General features: G+C 49.7%; 1 protein-coding gene across 3 annotated transcripts; it reads left to right on the top strand.

Moving 5' to 3' along the window:
• The first annotated feature begins 1,974 nt into the window (after positions 1-1,974).
• On the top strand, positions 1,975-18,131 carry LOC102389669 (alpha-1-microglobulin/bikunin precursor). Of its 3 annotated transcripts, XM_006061222.3 has the most exons (10): positions 2,035-2,327; positions 3,822-3,964; positions 5,589-5,665; positions 6,576-6,692; positions 7,147-7,248; positions 7,982-8,028; positions 11,568-11,649; positions 12,732-12,899; positions 13,209-13,382; positions 14,230-14,370. In XM_006061222.3, exons 1-10 carry the CDS (start codon positions 2,211-2,213, stop codon positions 14,259-14,261), a joined length of 1,059 nt encoding a protein of 352 aa, XP_006061284.1. In that variant the 5' UTR covers positions 2,035-2,210; the 3' UTR covers positions 14,262-14,370. The 3 variants fall into 3 exon arrangements, with proteins under 3 accessions (XP_025138093.2, XP_025138094.2, XP_006061284.1); XM_025282308.2 differs by lacking the exons at positions 13,209-13,382; positions 14,230-14,370 and adding an exon at positions 18,024-18,131 and having other exon boundaries at positions 1,975-2,327; positions 12,732-12,976; XM_025282309.2 differs by lacking the exons at positions 13,209-13,382; positions 14,230-14,370 and adding an exon at positions 13,084-13,146 and having other exon boundaries at positions 1,978-2,327; positions 12,732-12,976.
• The last annotated feature ends 222 nt before the right edge of the window (positions 18,132-18,353 follow it).

Genomic DNA, 18,353 nt, shown 5'->3' with positions numbered 1-18,353 from the left:
CTTGGTAAATGCCACATTGCACTTGAAAATATGTGGGTCATTTTCAAATATCTTTTGATATTGAGTTCTAATATAATTCCACAGTGATAAGAGAACAAATTCTGTATGATTTCAATATCTGTAGACTGCGAAATTTTTGCAGCTTGTTTTGCATCCCTGGCTGTGTTTCCGTGTCTCCTGGCTTACAGTCTACGGGAACTTGAATAGAAATTGGTTCCTACTCTTATGTGAAAATTGTATAAATCTTAGTTATGTTGAATTGGTTTCCAGTGCTTTCATGCTTTCATGCTTTTCAGGCTAATAGTGCTTTCCATGCTTTTCATATCCTTCTACTTCTCTACATATTCATTCTGTTAATTTTTGAGAGTTTGATATAGAAACTCCAACTGAAAATCTTAATTTATCGACTTAAAAAATAATTTTCTGTATTTTCCAAGTTTCGTGTAAATGTGTTATCATACTTTCATAATTTAAAAAAAATTTTTTAAAGTAGAGAGGACCTGCAGTATCACTAGCAAGAGTTTGATCTTTGGAGACAAACAGATCTGCTTTTTAAAATTCCCATTAAATATTTCAATGGATTGAACACTGTCTAGTTTCCTAAGGCTGCCATTAATAGAACACCACAAAGTGGGTGGTGTAATAATACAGAAATGTTTTCTTTCCCGGTTCTGGAGGTTACAAGTTGGACAGCAAGTTGTCAGGAGGGCCGCATCCTTCCTGAAGGTTCTAGGAGAAAACCTTTCCTTGCTCTTCCCAGCTCCTGTCGGCAGCCCCTGGCATTCCTTGGCTTGCAGCCGCCTCATTCCAATCTCAGCCTCTGTCTTCCCGTGGCCATCTTCCCTGTGTGTTTCTGAGTCCAAATCTCCCTCCTCTTTGTCTTATGAAGACATCAGTGCTTGGACTAAGGGTTCATCCTCCTCCGGTAGGACCTCATCTGAACTAATTACATACGCACGTAAGGTGTCACTTGAGCCTGTGGGGAGGGGACTTTATTCACCCCTCAGTGAACACACTCAGCTCCCGGCGCGTCCCAGCTACTGTCCCACTGCTTTGCAAGCATGAGCTTCTTCAGCCCTTGTGACAATGTTCTCAACCAGGAGCTGCTACTATCCCATTTTCAGATGAAGACACAGATGTGGTGAAAGGTAAAGTCGCTCACCCAAGGCCGCCCCCTGCCCCAGTGAGTAGCAGAGAGAGCAACCTGGCTCCCGAGTCCACGCTCTCAGCCACCACCAAAGGCTGCCTGTCTATAAAGGGGAAAAACAGCCCCTACTTGATGGGGCTGTTGTGGGGATGAGCCATTTCAGGGCAGGCGTAAAGCTCTTGTGCCTAGCTGGTACATACCAGGGGCTCAGTGCATCGAAGCTGTGGACATCAGCAGCAGCATTATTGTTTTGACTATTAATATTATTTGCTAAGGCTGTGGGAAGCCATGGGTCAGAGAAGGAGCTCTGGGGACAGGATATCTGAGTTCTAATCTTATCTTTGCCATGGTGGTAGTGTTAAGCCACTCAGTCCAGTCCAACTCTTTGCACCTCCATGGACTGTAGCCTGCCAGGCTCCTCTGTGCATGGGATTCTCCAGGCATGAATACTGGAGTGGGTAGCCATTCCCTTCTCCAGGGCATCTTCCCAACCCAGGGATTGAACCTGGGACTCCCACCTTGCAGGCAGATTCTTTACCATCTGAGCCACAAGGGAAGCTAGCTTTGCCATAGACCTGCTTATAGTCTCTGCTAAGTCACTCACTCTCCCCAGGCCCTAGATTTTTTCATATGGGAAACAGGCCAGTCGGGCTTGTCCTCCTGGCTCACAGGTGGAATGACTCAGCAGGAAGGGCTTGGGCTGCCCGCCTCTCCCATCATGCCTGGGACAGGCGAGGAGTTTCTGGGGAAGCCCTTGTGATGCCTGAACCCAGCGTCCAGCTACACCCAGGCCAGGTTGCATTTGGCCAGTGGCTCCTCTGAAACAAATACCCTGGCCCCTGGGGACTGTGACCCTGGACAGGGTACTAAAAGGGATCGATTGGCCCTGGCCTTGGGTCTCTGATTGGTCCTCGCCGAGCAGGGCAAACAGCAAGGTCACCTACAGCCGCAGACCCCTTCCCCAGCCCCAGTCTGTAGCTGCCTCGAGCAGGGAGCTGGTGGCTCTTCCATCCCCAGACCAGCCAAGCCTGTGAGTGACACCCCAGACAGAGGAACCAGAGCCATGTGGAGTCTCAGCGGCCTGCTGTTGTTACTGACTGCCTGCCTGGCGGTAAACGCCAGCTCCGTGCCCACATTGCCCGATGACATTCAAGTGCAGGAGAACTTCGACCTGTCTAGGGTAAGGCTGGTGTCTCTGGCGGTGATGGCAGGGTGTCTGAGCGGCTGGGCCTTGCTGGCAGGAAGGGGCAAGTCCCATGTGCCTTGGGGTCTCAGTCTCTGCATCTGGAACTCCAGGTGTGGGTCCCTCAGGGCCCTTTCTGCTGCTCAGACTGTCAGGACTTCATTGAAGCTGCACCTCTGCACTCACCCTTTCGTGGAACTCTGGGCTGCCACTCTGAGTCAAAGATCCTGAAGTCTGAACCTGTACTGTTGGGCTCCATGGCAAATTGTGCTCCGATTAGAACCCACCCAGAGAAGGCTTCTCAGAGAAGGCAATGGCACCCCACTCCAGTACTCTTGCCTGGAAACTCCCATGGACGGAGGAGCCTGTAGGCTGCAGTCCATGGGGTCGCTAAGAGTCAGACACGACTGAGCGACTTCACTTTCACTTTTCACTTTCATGCATTGGAGAAGGAAATAGCAACCCACTCCAGTGTTCTTGCCTGGAGAATCCCAGGGACGGCGGGGCCTGGTGGGCTGCTGTCTATAGGGTCGCACAGAGTCGGACACGACTGAAGCGACTCAGCAGCAGCAGGGAAGGCTGGTGCCGACCAAGTCCTGCTGCCCCTGCAGCGCCTCCCCCCGACAGTGCCCAGCTTTGTGTGACTCTTCTGCCCACCCCCTAACCTGCATCCCTTCATCCTTTAACTACTCACCTCTGCCGCAACATCTCTGTTAGCCCATCCTGGGCCCTCTGCCCTACCTGTAGGATCATGGGGAGAAGAGGAGCAGGACAGAAATCAGGCTGGTGGGACTAAGCGGCCTGGGCAGGGCGCTGTGCGGGGGGAGGCTGCCGTCCAGCCCCGGCTCTGCCCGAATCGCTGGGTGACCTTGAGCAAAGCCTGTTCCTCCACCACCACCCCAGGTTCCTTCTGACCTTTGTAGCCGCAGTATGGATTTTGTTTACGTTTAGGGATGAGGAAGGGTTGTGGGGAGCAGGGCATGAGGAACAGGTCTCTGGTGGTCTGGGATGACGAAGGGTCTGCAGACACCTAAGGGCTCTTTCTAGAAGCGGCAGGCTCATCCTGGGTCAGGCTCAGCTTAGGGAAAGGAGTTACTTTCTAACACAGAGGTATGGGCTGTGTGCAAGGTGGTGAGCACCCCTGGAGGAGTAAGAGACGGGACTCCTGCTCTTGGGGAGCAATGGTTGATGGTGACCTTGGGGCATGGAGATTTGGACCCTGTCCAGTGAGCAGCCCAAAGCCTGCATCTCAGCAGTCAGGCCCTCTGCCAGCTGGTGGGGAGGGGTCTGCCTGCTGTCTCCCTCCTAAGCCAGCCATGATGTCTGGAGCTCCATCAGCAGAGCTCCATCCTCCCTGGAAGCCTTGTAGCCTCCAGTTACCTGTGAGACATGATCACTTAGGAGGAGACGTCATTGAGAGGGGGGAGGGGGACAGATGCCCTCCCAGTCTTGTCCAGGTCCAGATCCTTAGGGCTTGTGGCTGTCTCCTAGATCTATGGGAAGTGGTTCAATGTGGCCGTGGGCTCTACCTGCCCATGGCTGAAGAGGTTCAAGGAGAAGATGACCATGAGCACAGTGGTGTTGAAAGCAGGGCCGACGAGCAAGGAGATCAGCGTCACCAACACTCACAGGCGGTGAGTGGGGATGGGGTTAGAGGACTGGGACCCACCCCTTCCCCCACCCCAACCCTGGCTTCAGCCTCCACCCTGTCCTGGAAAGTAGCAGGTCTCTACTTCCAGCCAGGACTCACTCCTGAGGGCCAGACTTCTCTGCTTCCCACCGCCAGGGCAGCCCGTTCTAACTGTCCCATCTACACCCCAAGGGCAACGCCCCCAACACTCTGCCTGTTTCCCGATCTACTCTTGCCCCCTGGGCTTCCATTAGCTCAGTAAGGCATTTCTACACAACCTGGAAAGCTGGGTGGTAGGTGCATGTCCTAGACTCTTCTTTCCTCTGCCACGAATGTTCGGTCCACCATCCAGCCTTGTCCCTGCTCTTCCTTATTCCCTCCGGCCTGTTTACTTCTTCCCTCTTCACTGCCCTGGACCAAGTCACCTTCAGCTTTCTTTCCTACTGTTATCTACAGTAGCCTCTCTACATTTCTCCCCACCTCTAACCTCCAACTTTCCATCCTCGCAACCATTCATCACCTCGCAACCAGAAAGGCCTTTCAGAAACTCAAATCTGCTTAAACCTTTCCAGAGTTCCTTCCCTATTGCCCTTGAGATAAAGTTCAACTCCTTCAACATAGCTTTCTAGCCCTCTGTGACTCCCAAGCGCTCACTGTTCCCTTCCCCACACACCTACATACTCTCTGACCCACCTAGCTGGATCTTCTTTCAGTTTCTGGAACCCTCCATCCTCTGGGACTTTGCATCAAATATTTCTTCTACCTAGAAAAACTCTCCCCACTTCCTGCGCTAATTCCTATGGATCCTTCAGGACTCAGGTTCTTTGTTGCCTCCTCCAGGAAGGCCTCTCTGACTCCCTCCACCCATCCAGGTTCAGGTTACAGGCCTTCTTTTGTGCTCCCTGAGTACCCCTGCTTCCCCCCATGTGGCAGTAACCACACCGACTGCATCTGCCTCTGGCCTGCCCACCCCCCTCACTGGGTTTTAGAATCCAATGCTCCATGATGGGACAGGGTCTCCCCTGCCTTTCTGCGTATCCCCAGCCTGTGGCACAGTGCTTGGCACATAGATGATGCTCGTTAAATATCAATAAGATAAATGATCATCATTATAACAATAATGGGCTTCCCTGGTAACTCAGCTGGTAAAGATAGTAGCTAATGTGTGCATAGTACTTACTCTAAGCTCTCAGCATAAAATATCTCATTTGATGCTCTCAACCACCATATGAGGTAGAAACTATCATTATCCCCATTTCTCAGATGAGGAAAGTGGGGCAAGAGAGACAGAAAGTAATAAATGACTTAATGTGTTAATAAATCGTTCTGATTTCCTGGCGTATACATATACTGTGCTGATTTTTAGTGCTGGGTTTACCAAGAAGATAGCATCAGTTAGCTCCTTTCTTCCCTCAGTCCCTCTGCTCTCTTCTGTGAAACAGGTGTCTCTCAGGACTGGTGTGAGAACTAAACCAGATATTTGGAAATGTTACTTTCCAAATTACAAAAAAAAAAAAACCAAAAAAAAAAAACCAACCCTGTATTTGGAAGGACCTTACAGGAGAGCGGGGTGTCAGGACAATGGTCTCTACCAGATACTATCTTCATTTTGGTTTGTTCATTTCCAGGAAAGGTGTCTGTGAATCGATCTCTGGTACTTATGAGAAAACAAGCACTGATGGGAAGTTTCTCTATCACAAAGCCAGTAAGTTGAGTCAAAGGGGACACCCACAGTTCTCTCCTTCACTAAAAAAAATGCCTGACATCTTAAGCTCTCTTCCTCTCTGCCCCTATAGCCATTCCTCCCATTTTTCTGCAATGTCATCTAGCCTCCCTCCAAATTCCCCCCTCCTTCTCTCACTCCTTCTTTCTCTTTCTCTCTCTAGCCCCTACCCCCATGACCCTTGCCCCACCCATGTACACGCTCATCAAGTGCTGGTTTTAAGTGATGAGCTGAAAACATTACTGAATTCAAGTGATGGTTCTGAATGCTGAGGATAACATCAAGATTTCCTCACTCTTCCTGTTAGGCATCTGCAATCAACTGATAAAAATTTGCTAAGCATCTACCATGTACAGAGTGTATGGTGCTAAGGGATAGACACATGTGGACATGAATTTATCATTAATCCAGCAAATGTTTATTGAATTTGCTCTATGCATCAAATAAATGTGTCAGAGCTTTAATGTTTCTATAGATGAATGGTTGGATAAATAAATGAGTGAGAGAATTAAAAAATGGTAAGTGAATATATGTAAGATGGTAGATTAGTTGAGTAATCAATCATTAAATAGATAAACTGATGGGCTAACAGATGGAGGAAAGAAAGAAGGAAAGAGGGAGGGAAGGAAGGAAGGAAAATGGATGTATTTATGGACTGATATATGGAGAGGATGGACGGATGAAATGATGGTGGATGAATTAATGATGAATCTATGGAGGAGATGGATGGAGAGAGAGAGTGAAGATGGACGAATAGATAAATGAATATATGCAAAGGATGGGTGGACAGAAGGATTGATGAATAGATGATACGTGGGTGAATAGGTGAAGGGTCTCAGGATAGAAGCCTTCTGACCACTGATCTTTTTGTCTTCCTTCATCTTCCATGCAGAATGGAATATCACCATGGAGTCCTATGTGGTCCACACCAACTACGATGAGTATGCCATTTTTCTGACCAAGAAATTAAGCCGTCGCCATGGACCCACCATTACTGCCAAGCTCTATGGTAAAGGCCCGGAGCTGGGGGTGGGAGGAGACCTGTCATTTGGGGAAATGAAGTGGGGAAGTGCAGGGAGTTTTGCTTTTTCCTTCCAACAAAACTCCAGTTACAGAAAAGGTGAAAACATTTACTCTCCCTGTAGAAGGCAGAGCTCAGTCTCCCATTTGAGGTTTAAGCCTCTTCTTTTGAACTCAAAATTTCCAGAAAATTCTAGCATCTCTGGGCCCTTAAAGAACCACTCTTGTGCTGGGTGGAGATCTGGGAGACCTGGAATGGGGAGTCTGGGAAGGCTCCTCCTCCTCTTCTGGAGCTGAGCTTTCTGTAAGGGTACTGAAGAGACCCAGTTGAGTCAATAGGTCTCAAATGTCCCTGAAATGAAAGTCCCTGGGCAAAATAATGCCAGGCCCTGGCAGCCCTGGGCCCTGTGGTTCTAGGCATCTCCCCTGACTCCCACTTGCAGGACGTGAGCCGCAGCTTCGGGAAAGCCTGCTGGAGAAATTCAGGGAGGTGGCCCTGGGTGTGGGCATCCCCGAAGATGCCATCTTCACAATGCCTGACAGAGGTAACGGCACCCCACCCCCTCTCACATTTCTGTCCCCTCCTTGTCCTCTGTGGCCCCCAGAGCACGTCCCCCCAGCCCCTGGGTCTGTCCCACCACCCTTTGAGGTAAACTGGGCTATGGTTCCCCTCCTCTCTTTATAGAAAAGGCACTCTGGGTCCCTGGACTTGTTCCAAGTCAGCCGGCGTGTACCTGGCAGAGCTGAGGCTAGAGCCAGTTCAGCATTCACTCTGCTGCCGCCTGCCAAGTGCCGTGATAGCCAGAATCCAGGGCTGCCTCTTGGGAGGTAATAGAGGGTAGAAGTTAGAGCACCGAGCTTCAAACTCAACTGGGCGGCTTCTGGCGGCTTTCAGAGCCTGATTTCCTCATCTGTAAAATGGGGATAATAATGTCCCCCCCTTAGAAGCTGCTGTGAGGGGTCAGTGAGATAAAGGCATTAAATACAGTAGCACCATACGTGGTTTCTAGTAAGTGCTGGATAGATGTCAGCCTTGGAACGCTGGTGGAGGGGAGGGGGTGGGGACGATAGAGGTGGAGACAGCGGTGTAGCCACCAGCCGGTCGAGTTTCCAGCGATGACCTCCAGCAAGCCACGCAGGTGGAGCCGTCCCCGCGGTGGGCTGATGCACGGGACAGGTCCCAGCGAGGGGGCCCACCCGCCGCATGGCCACTAGTTCTTCGGAAGAAGCAAAGCCTATCTGGGTCTTACTCCCTCTCTCTCCTGTCCTCTGACTCAGGTGAATGTGTCCCTGGAGAGCAGGATCCAGTGCCCACTCCACTCTCGGTGAGCACCTCTGTTCCCCCAGCCCAGCCCCACCCTGTCCACTTAGGCTCCTCTGCCGTGCCGATGGGTGAGGTTGCGGAGAGAAGGCGGCGATGGGCAAGTCAGACCCACCTGGGCTCAGTCTCAGTTCTGCATGGGGCTAGTTGCTGCCCCGTGCGGATGTCCCTTTCCTCGTCTGTGGCATGGAGTAATTACCTTTACCTTCCAGGTGCTGGAATCCAGTGACATGTTAGAAAAGTGCCTAAAGCAGTGACAGACTCAATAATGAGATAAAGATACTCAACACTCGATAGATGAAAATAAAGTCAGTTGAGCTCTGAAAAACAGCAAACCCGAGAGCAAGCAGCTTCTCAAGCCAATGCCTCTCCTATGCTGACTTTTGATTTGGGGGGCTTCCTTCTGTTTAATTTTCCTGCCTTTTGCCATATTGATTAAGCCTTCATTCTTTCTCTGATTATTTGGAAATTATATATACTAATTTAGTCTACTGTTGTGTCTATATATGTGTGTGTGTGTGTAAAAATACATATATTTATTTTAGAAACATATTTTTGAAATTTTTTTCATTTTAATCTTTACTTTTTTGATTATGAAAGTATATAACATATATACAAGGGACTTGGAAAATACAGAACAAAGTTTCATATGTTCCACTATATATTACAATTATTTTTTTAAATAGATAAATTAAGGTTATTAGTTGGAGTTTCAATATCAAACTTTCAAAAATTAATAGAATGAATATACAGGGAAGTAGAAGGAGATAGTAGACCTGAAAAGCACTGAAAACCAATTCAACATAATTAAGATTTATATAGTTTTCACACAACAGCAGAATACAAATTCTATTCAAGTTCCCATAGACTATAAACTAGGAGACACTGGAACATATCCAGGGACAGAAGACGAAATGCAAAAATTTCATGGTCTGAAGATGTTGAAATCATACAGAGTCTGTTCTCATCACTGTGGAATTATGTTAGAAATCAATATTGAAAGACACTTGAAAATAATCCACGTTTTCAAGTGCAATGTGACATTTACCAAGAGAAATCTTTGACTTCGCCATCGAAAGCCTCAATAAAGTTAGACTAAAAAGAAACACAGAGGGTGACTACAGAGAAGAAAGCATTTAAATGAGAAACTAGTATCAAAACGAGAGATTAATATTAAAGATACTTTAAACAAAATCCCATGTATTTGGAAATTAGATGTTCACTTTTAAATGATGAGTGTATCTAAGAAGCCATAACAAGGAAGATTAGAAAATATTTGTAATAGAATAAAAATGAGAAGAGAATTTGTTGCATGCAACTGAAGAAAATTTTTAAAACTGAAGGAAAGCAAAAAAGAACAATAATGTCCTACTTCTGCATAGAATTCACACTGGTAACATATTTCTTTGCTTCCTTATTTTTTTAATTAATTAATTTATTTTAATTGGAGGCTAATTACTTTACAATATTGTAGTGGTTTTTGCCATACATTGACATGAATCAGCCATGGGTGTACATGTGTTCCCCATCCTGAACTCCCCATCCCACCTCCTTCCCCATCCTATCCCTCTGGGTCATCCCAGTGCACCAGCCCTGAGCACCCGGTCTCATGCATCAAACCTGGACTGGGGATCTATTTCACATATGATAATATACATGTTTCAATGCTATTCTCTCAAATCATCCCACCCTCGCCCTCTCCCACAGAGTCCAAAAGACTGTTCTATACATCTGTGTCTCTTTTGCTGTCTCGCATATAGGGTCATCATTACCATCTTTCTAAATTCCATATATATGCATTATTATACTGTATTGGTCTTTTTCTTTCTGACTTACTTTACTCTGTATAATAGGCTCCAGTTTCATCCACCTCATTAGAACTGATTCAAATGTATTCTTTTTAATGGCTGAGTAATACTCCATTGTGTATATGTACCACAGCTTTCTTATCTATTCATCTGCTGATGGACACCTAGGTTGCTTCCATGTCCTGGCTACTGTAAACAGTGCTGTGATGAACATTGGGGCACACGTGTCTCTTTCCCTTCTGGTTTCCTCAGTGTGTATGCCCAGCAGTAGGATTGCTGGGTCATATGGCAGTTCTATTTCTGGTTTTTTAAGGACTCTCCACACTGTTCTCCATAGTGGCTGTACCACTTCCCTATTTTTTAAGAAAAATTACCATTGCTACTATAAAGCTAACATACTCTCATTATAAAGAATTAAAACAATGCAGTATAAAAAGTATAAAAAACAAGTTTTGAAAAATTCCACCACCTACAAACTCTGAGCATTCACATTATTCCAGAAATCTTGACCTGTATACACCTGGAGAGGGGCAGATGTAAGGAAAGTTGGATAGACAGATGCACAGATTTAGATATGCTGGTATTAAATGGAATTGCATTCCAGATGCTATTCCTAAATTTGAAAAGGCATTCATTGTTGTTTAAAAAAAATCTGAAGTTTGAAGGTTTAAAAAAAAATCTTCAAATAAATATTTCTCCTTGCCAAGAGGTTAATTTCTTAAAGAATGCTCTAAGTCAAGGTTGGGCTTCCCTTATGGCTCAGCTGGTAAAGAATCCGCCTGCAATGCGGGAGACCTGGGTTCAGTCTCTGGGTTGGGAAAATCCCCTGGAGAAGGGAAAGGCTACCCACTCCAGTATTGTGGCCTGGAGAATTCCATGGACTGTATAGTCCACTGGGTCATGAAGAGTCGGACACGACTGAACGACTTTAAATGTAAGTAAACACTTTCAGAGGGTGTCTTTTGTCTCTGGGACTTGGCAGACAGACATCTTTACTCTCATGTGTTCTATCTCCTTCTCCCTTTTTCTTTTACTCTGTCCAGATTGATACCATTCCCATTCTGTTCTATCTCTGCAATTCCCAGACATTTAGTAATAGCTCTATATTTTAATGGATTCTACATTCTCTCCTAGTGAATACAACACAGCTTCACCATTCCTGAGTTATTATTCCTATTAATCTCTTAATGCCATTTCTTCACAAACTGCTGTGTTTGAGGAAGTTTTGAATATTTGAATCCTGGAATTCTTCCCTGTTTGAGAATATCCTCCTGTTTCCTTCAACCTTGAATGAGATTTCTGAAGTTGGTCTGGATAGTTTCTGTTCTGCTTCTTTTTATCTGTCTCCTGCCTCATCTGTTTTAGCCAGTTGTTTTTGTTGTTTGGTTTCGAAGTTGTGTCCAACTTTTTCGACCCTATGGACTGTAGCTTGCCAGGCTCCTCTGTCCATGGGATTCTCCAGGCAAGAATAGTAGAATGGGTTGCCATGCCCTCCTCCAAGGGATCTTCTTGACCTAGAGACTGAACCCTTGTCTCTTGAATTGGCAGGCGGATTCCTTACCACTCGTGCCACGGAAAGCCCGATGCTTTGGGAAAAACAGGCCATTCATCAGTCTAGTAGCTGTGTTTCTGTCTACACCTTGATCCTCAGAGCAAATGGCTTTTACATTCCCAGGGTCCAGGGGAACAACTGTGGCTAGGTCCCTGAAATAGCTTCTCCTGTTTTTTCCCCCAGAGGGCTCGGCGGGCTGTGCTGACCCAGGAAGAGGAAGGCTCTGGGGATGGACAACCAGTAACTAATTTCAGCAAGAAAGCAGGTGAGGATCACTCCCTGTTTTTTTTAACCCCCCTTCTGCCACACTCGAGAGAGGAAGGGCCCACAGCTGGTTCACTCCAGCTGCCCTCATGACCATGAAGTCTTTTTATTCTTCTACTAGAATGAAGCGAAAGCCTAGAAAAGGCAAATCCCGTCCTCTGCCCCGTGCCAGACATTGTTGAGAGAGGGGATCACAAGCCATGGTCCCTGAGCTTAGAAACGTTCAGCTCCATGATGAGAAGCAAGTTCTTGGCCTGTCTGTTTTACTTCGTGGCCTCCTGGCCTTGGTTTTCTCATCTGTACAATGGGATAACAGCCTGTTGAGCTGATCTCAAAGGCTCTTGTGGGGACACATGGAAAAGTATGTGAGAATACTCTGTAGTTGATAGACCAATCACTCTTCAACTCTTTCAGCAAACATTGAACCCTGACCCTGCATCACCCCCCAGACCCTCTGCTGAGCACTGGGATCATGGAGACAAACACATCTTCTGGTCTAGTAGAGGAGGTAGTCAAGGAAGAAAATAAGGGACTTGAAAGAGGAGAGTAAGCTAAAGAGTTGAGGGAGCTCAGAAGAGGGAGGGGAGAAGTGATCAAGGAGGACTTCCTGGATGAAGGAGAATTCACGTTATGTCCATTTATGGTTTATGGAGGAAGGCATTCTAGCATTCCAGGGGCAGGAATGATGAGGGCAAAGGCACAGGGTTGGGACATCGGGCAGAGAGGTCAGGCTGCCAGCATGCATGCTGGTGAATGTAGCCTCAACCACTGTCTTTACAGAGCTGTAGGGCAGACAAGACCAAAGCCGGATGCTTGGTCTCTGGGCCACTGGTAACACCTCATATTATGGCATGGGTTTTTGGAGTCCAACAAATATGACTTGGAATCTCAGCTCTAGGTAACCCTGAGGAAATCTCTTTGCCTCTCAGGGAGTCAATTTCCTTATCTTTAAAACGGGCTGAGAATGATTCCTCTTAATGCAGAGATGAAAACTAAATGAGGTGATTCCCCTTTGAAGTGTCCAGCCTGGTGACAGGCACACAGTCAGCACTCAGCGAGCACTGCTGTTCTGCCCCTCCACAGATTCCTGCCAGCTGGACTACTCACAAGGGCCTTGCCTGGGGCTGTTCAAGAGGTATTTCTATAACGGTACGTCCATGGCCTGTGAGACCTTCTTATATGGCGGCTGCATGGGGAATGGCAACAACTTCCTCTCGGAGAAGGAGTGTCTGCAGACCTGCCGGACTGTGGGTGAGTGCCACCCCACTTCCGCCTCCCCTGTACTGGTCACTCCTGTCCTCCCAACAGACCACCTGCCCACTGAACAGGTAGCTAACAGAGGCTGCTCCGGTGGTGGGATTCCAGGGCCGGTTTCCTGAAGGCATAGGAATTGAGCACTTGGGTGTGGGTGACCCTCGGCACATATGTCTTCTAGGGGGCTGGTTTCTCAATCTATAGGAAGAGGTCTAGGTGTTCCAGGTGAGTAGGGTCCCTGCCGGGTATCTCAGGTCAGCGATCACGAGGTTTTCTAATGCTCTGTGCCTCCCACCCACTCCGCAGAGGCCTGTAACCTCCCCATAGTCCAGGGGCCATGCCGAGCCTACATGGAGCTCTGGGCATTTGATGCTGTCAAGGGGAAGTGCGTCCGCTTCAGCTATGGGGGCTGCAAGGGCAATGGCAACCAATTTTACTCGGAGAAGGAGTGCAAGGAGTACTGTGGCATTCCTGGTGAAGGTAGGAGGCCCCACAACGCCGGGCGGGGCTGAGGGGCCACCAGAATCCTGGTTGGGGAGCCCTGGTAGGGATCTGGAGAGCTGAGTTCTGGACTCTGTACTGATGACCAGCACACCCACTCTCTCAGTTTCCCACCTGTAAAATGGGGCCAAGCCCAATTTTACCCCAGCTGGGATGGGGCACCTGGGGAGGTGCTGGCCTGAGCAGGGAGGGTGGGGTTGAGTAGGGCAGAGGCGGGCTCCAATCCTGGCATTCAGTGCCACATTCGGGCTGGCCACATCGTTACTCAAATGATTCAAATACTTCCAGTCACTGCTTCCCGAAGGCTCAGACCGCTGGATCTTCTCAATCTACTCTGTCCCTGTTACAGTGCTTGCGTGCTCAGTCATGTCCACCTCTTTGTGATCCCGTGGACTGTACCAATTTAAGTCTCAGTTTTCTCTTCTGTAAAGTGGCACAAAGGACCCACTTCCTAGGCGGCACGGTGCCTTGCCTGGTTCATACCCATCTAGCAGCAGCCAGTACTAGTAACAGAGGCAATGCTGCGATGGTAACAAGAATAGCATTCCAAGAAGCCGCAGCCATTGAAGATTTACGTGCCTTATCTCCCCACCGGAAAAATGGTGCCTAAAGTAAATCAGAGGCAAAAAAACAGGTCATCCTGTGGAATGCATCTTGGAGTTACCAAGTCACCCCGCAAGCAGAAGTTTCTGGCCTCAGGCTCAGGCTCGAACTCAGTCCGAGCTGTCTTCCCTCCTCCATGAGGCATCCCCATGCCCTGACCGCCCCCAACCACAGGCCCTTGGGTGACCCCACACCTACTCCCTGAGCCTCTCTGTGTCCACAGCGGATGAGGAGTTGCTGCGCTTCTCCAACTGACCGGTCCACAGGCCAGAAGTCCACAAGGCAGCAGGAAGTGGGAGGGTCAGAGTCTGCCCCAGAGCCCTGCTGCAGGTTCCAATAAAAACCGAATTGTAGACTCCTGGAATTCCATGTCCTGACTGTTCATCACGAAGTATAATGAGATTGGGGGGAAGGGAGGAGGAGACCAGCTGGGGAGGGGGCATGAACTTTCCCCAGAAATGAAAAATGTGTGTATGGGAAATGTAATAGAGCCATCTTCAGGACATGAAATTGGCTATGCAAATTACAAAACATAAATCGCAGTTCTGTATAAAATGGGATTATTTTGTTTTGTTTTAATAAATCCAGGATAGAAAAGAGGGAGCAGCTCTGGATACTTGTTTCCCAGAGATGTTTGGCAGAGATCATCAGTGGCCCAGGGTCAGAAGAAATTACCATGCCTAGTGTGTGCCCAGGGGGTTCGGGTAAATGCCCACAAGTGCCTGAAAGAATTCCCCTGCCCTTGGCCACAAGGAACCCCCACCCACCCACCCCTGCAGCCTTTTGCTTTGTTCACAGCCGTATTGCCAGCTGTAGCTGCCGGGGTTAGAAAGCCTTAGGCTGTTCCTCCACAAGGGCCCTGGAGATCCCATCTCCTGCCATCCTCACTCTGGCCCTTGGCCCCGGAAGGAGAATATTCATTGCCCTTTTCATTGTGTCCAGGACAACCATCTGGCCCTGGACCACAGCTGCAAGTCCCGGGTCTAGCCCAGCTTCTCCTTCTCCTCCCTGGAGGAAGAGAGCGGGTAGGCTGTCCAGCATGGCTTGGGCACCAACTTGGTCCAAGCACAGGACTCCAGGAGCCTCCAGCTCACACAGACCAGATCTACAAACATCAGATTCATAAACACCTCTTGCTAGCTCCATCTGCTCAGAGCCCTGAGGACTGCTGCTGCTGAGAGAGCAGAAAAACCCCAGCTTCATGTGTGCTGAAATGGAACGCTGACCCCGGCAGCAGAAACCTAGGCAGAGACGGCATCTGTTCTCCATGGGGTGAACAGCATGCTAAGGGCTGGCGGCTCGCTTGGTCCAGAGTCCCTTTCACACCATTAGCCCACTGGATTAAGAGACCCTCAGGAAGAGAGAAGGGTGGGCACTGCACATCTCCGGTGGAGGGGACAAACCCAGAGGCAAGGATTCTGGGTAGAGACAGCTCTGCAGCCCTCTTGATCAGATCACATAAGAGATTCCTCCCTCTTATTTTCTTCAAAGCCTTGAGCCTGGGGCTTCTAGGTTCCAACAGAGAGGACTGTTCTGAGGACAGCATTTGTGGGCGTAGCTGGGACTCTCTCTTGACAGAAGTGGCTGGAGTTGGGGATGGGGACACTGGGAGAAGCCAAGAGGCTCTCCAGGCTGCAACTCACGAATGTCCTCACGTCCTGCGTCTAGCTATACCTGCCCCCTCCATGCACGCCTCATACACTGGGGCCACCATCTGCATCAGTCTGAAGGTACCACTCTGAAGAGGGATATTTTGAAGTGACCCAAAGGACAAATGCCTAAAGCAGAAGATGCCAGCCACAGATGGGTCAGCCACCCTCAGCTCAGCTGGTGTATGGGAGTTTTGGGCTCATAAGGTATCTTTCACAGTTCTGAATTCACCATTTAAAAATGGACCTCTTGGGGACTTCCCCAGCAGTCTAGTGGTTAAGATTGTGCAGTTCCACTGAGCTGACATGGCCCGTTTACATGGAGCCGCCCTTGAGGGTCACCAGCCCCTGCTGCCACCCTGCCTGGTTCTGGAGACATGTCTCCACAATACTTGCTAAAACTTTCTCTACAAAAAATTCCCTTGGATCTGGTCTTACCACCTCAGGGGACTCCTCCAGTCAGGAGTCCCCTTATCTCAGAAGGCACCAGAAGCATTCCCAGCCAAACGCTGCGATGACCTATGCTTTTTATTTGTTTTTTTTGGCTGTGCTGGGTCTTTGTTGCTGCCCTGGCTTTGCTCTAGTTGCAGCGAGCGGGGGCGACTAAGTCACAGCGCATGGGCTTCTCACTGCGGTGGCTTCTGTTGTCGAGGAGCACGGGCTCTAGGGCCCTTGGGTTTCCGCAGTTGCTCATGCAGGCTCCGTAGTGCAGCCTCCAGGCTCTAGAGCACAGGCCCAAAAGCTGTGGTGCACGGCCTTTAGCTCCTCGGAGGCATGTGGGCTCTCTCCAGATTGGGGCTTGAACCCGTGTCTCTGGCCCTGGCAGGCAGATTCTTGACTGCTTAGCCACCAGAGAAGCCCCACCTGTTTGATTCTTAAACCATCTCATCTTAAATTTTCTCTTTAAGACACAGGTCACATTCATCTCTTCTACAACATAAACGTGGCTACTCAGAAAAATGTGTTTTTTGATTTTAAAATCCAGAGGCTGGCCCCTCAGCCATACCAAGGCTCTGGCCACGCCCTGGCCTTACTGGATCCTGGTATTCTGAGGTTGCGGGGGGAGTCTTTTTGCTCCAGCAAGACTCCTGACTTTTGTTTCAGAGCCCATAGAAACTCCTTGATTGAACTTCACCCACCGGCTCTGGGACGTCCACGTGGTACGCTGAGCAGGAAACTCCCCCAGAAGGGGCTTCTGAGGGCAGGGCTGGTGCCTCTGGGAGGCTGGCTGAGACTCACAGCCCATCATGCTGTGACCCCTGCGATTTGGTTGATGGGAAGTTGTTCAGCTCACCCAGCAGTGCACCCCTTTTGGGGACTGCTCTGACAGCTGTTGGTAGAGAAATCCGCCTGCAATGCAGCAGGCCCCGGTTCGATTCCTGGGTTGGGAAGATCCACTGGAGAAGGGAAAAACTACCCACTGCAGTATTCTGGCCTGGAGAATTCCATGGACTGTATAGTCCACGGGGTCCCAGAGCCGGACATGACTGAGCGACTTTCACTTTTACTTTCACTGACTGTATCGGGTTAAGGACGGGGATGAAGCCCAAGGCGCTGGCTGTTCTGGCAACAGCAGGTCTGCTTCAGGAGAAGCGGTCACCCCTCCTTCCCTGCTCCCGGCTCAGGCCACAGCTGCCTTCTGGCGGCGCTACTGTCTCAGACTTGCCTTCAGTCCGACTGTCCAAGCTGAGCGTCGATGAGCCTGTCTGCGGCGTGAGGCTCGGGGCGAGTCCACCCTGGATGGGCCCTCGTGGAGGACTCTGATTCTTAACCTGGCTAGAGTGATGGCCACCCTGGGCAATTTGGCAGGGCCAGACACCCTTCCGCAGACACTTCGACAGACACCCTTCCGCAGACGCTTCGAACTCCACACACATGATCCGGGAGGCCAGTGCCGGGGGGCGAAGGAGCTCAAGGTGTGCAAGCGACCATAGGTCAAGGGGAACGTGGGCGTGCGCTTCACCTAGGAGACGGCTGCGCTAACTCCGGGCAGGTGAGGGAGGACAGTCACCTGTCCTGGAGGAGTGGAGAGCTGGCTCAGAGCATGGCAGCGTTTCAGCAGTCAGCGAATGGGGAGGGAGGTTTAGGAAAGGGGGCGCTGCAAGAAAGCCACTGGGGAGCCTGGGTGGGCCGCCGCATCGGGACGCTGCTCAGAGCTTCAGAAGTAGAGAGAGGAGGGCACCTAAGGGAGCTGGCCTGGCTGCCTGGCAGGCCCGCAGTGTAGTGTCTGGGCTCTGTCTGCACCTCTCCTGGGGTGGAGAGTGCCTTCCCTACCCAGGCAGGCTTTCCACTCTGGACCGCATTGGAGACAGTTGTGTCCAGACACAGGGTTTGAATGTGTCTCTGACAGCTCCCATTGATTCTTCAGAGTCACAGATGCCATCTGGAATTTGGCAAAAGCCACGGGCACCCTTCCTCAGAAAACGGATGGTACACACAACCCACGACATCACATAAATGACGTCAGTCCAGGCAAACCTGGTATGCTCCTTGGGGCCTGGGCCACCCTTCCTCCTCCGGGCCAGCGCTCAAGAGCAAGGCCCCGGAGGCCACGTGCTCTTGGGCCTCATTTGTCAGCTATCACTGACCCGGCTCTGGTGTCCAGGGTCACCCTGACCTCATCCGATGTCCCCTCAGGATGGACTCCAGCTCCGTCACCCCCAGGCGACGTCTGCCTCTGTCCATCTCTACTCTCCAT

The sequence above is a fragment of the Bubalus bubalis genome, chromosome 3 (genome assembly GCF_019923935.1).
Source record: "Bubalus bubalis isolate 160015118507 breed Murrah chromosome 3, NDDB_SH_1, whole genome shotgun sequence".
NCBI classification, from domain to species: domain Eukaryota; kingdom Metazoa; phylum Chordata; class Mammalia; order Artiodactyla; family Bovidae; genus Bubalus; species Bubalus bubalis.
Note: the sequence above shows the minus strand (reverse complement) of the source record. Positions and strands in the feature narration are given on the sequence as shown.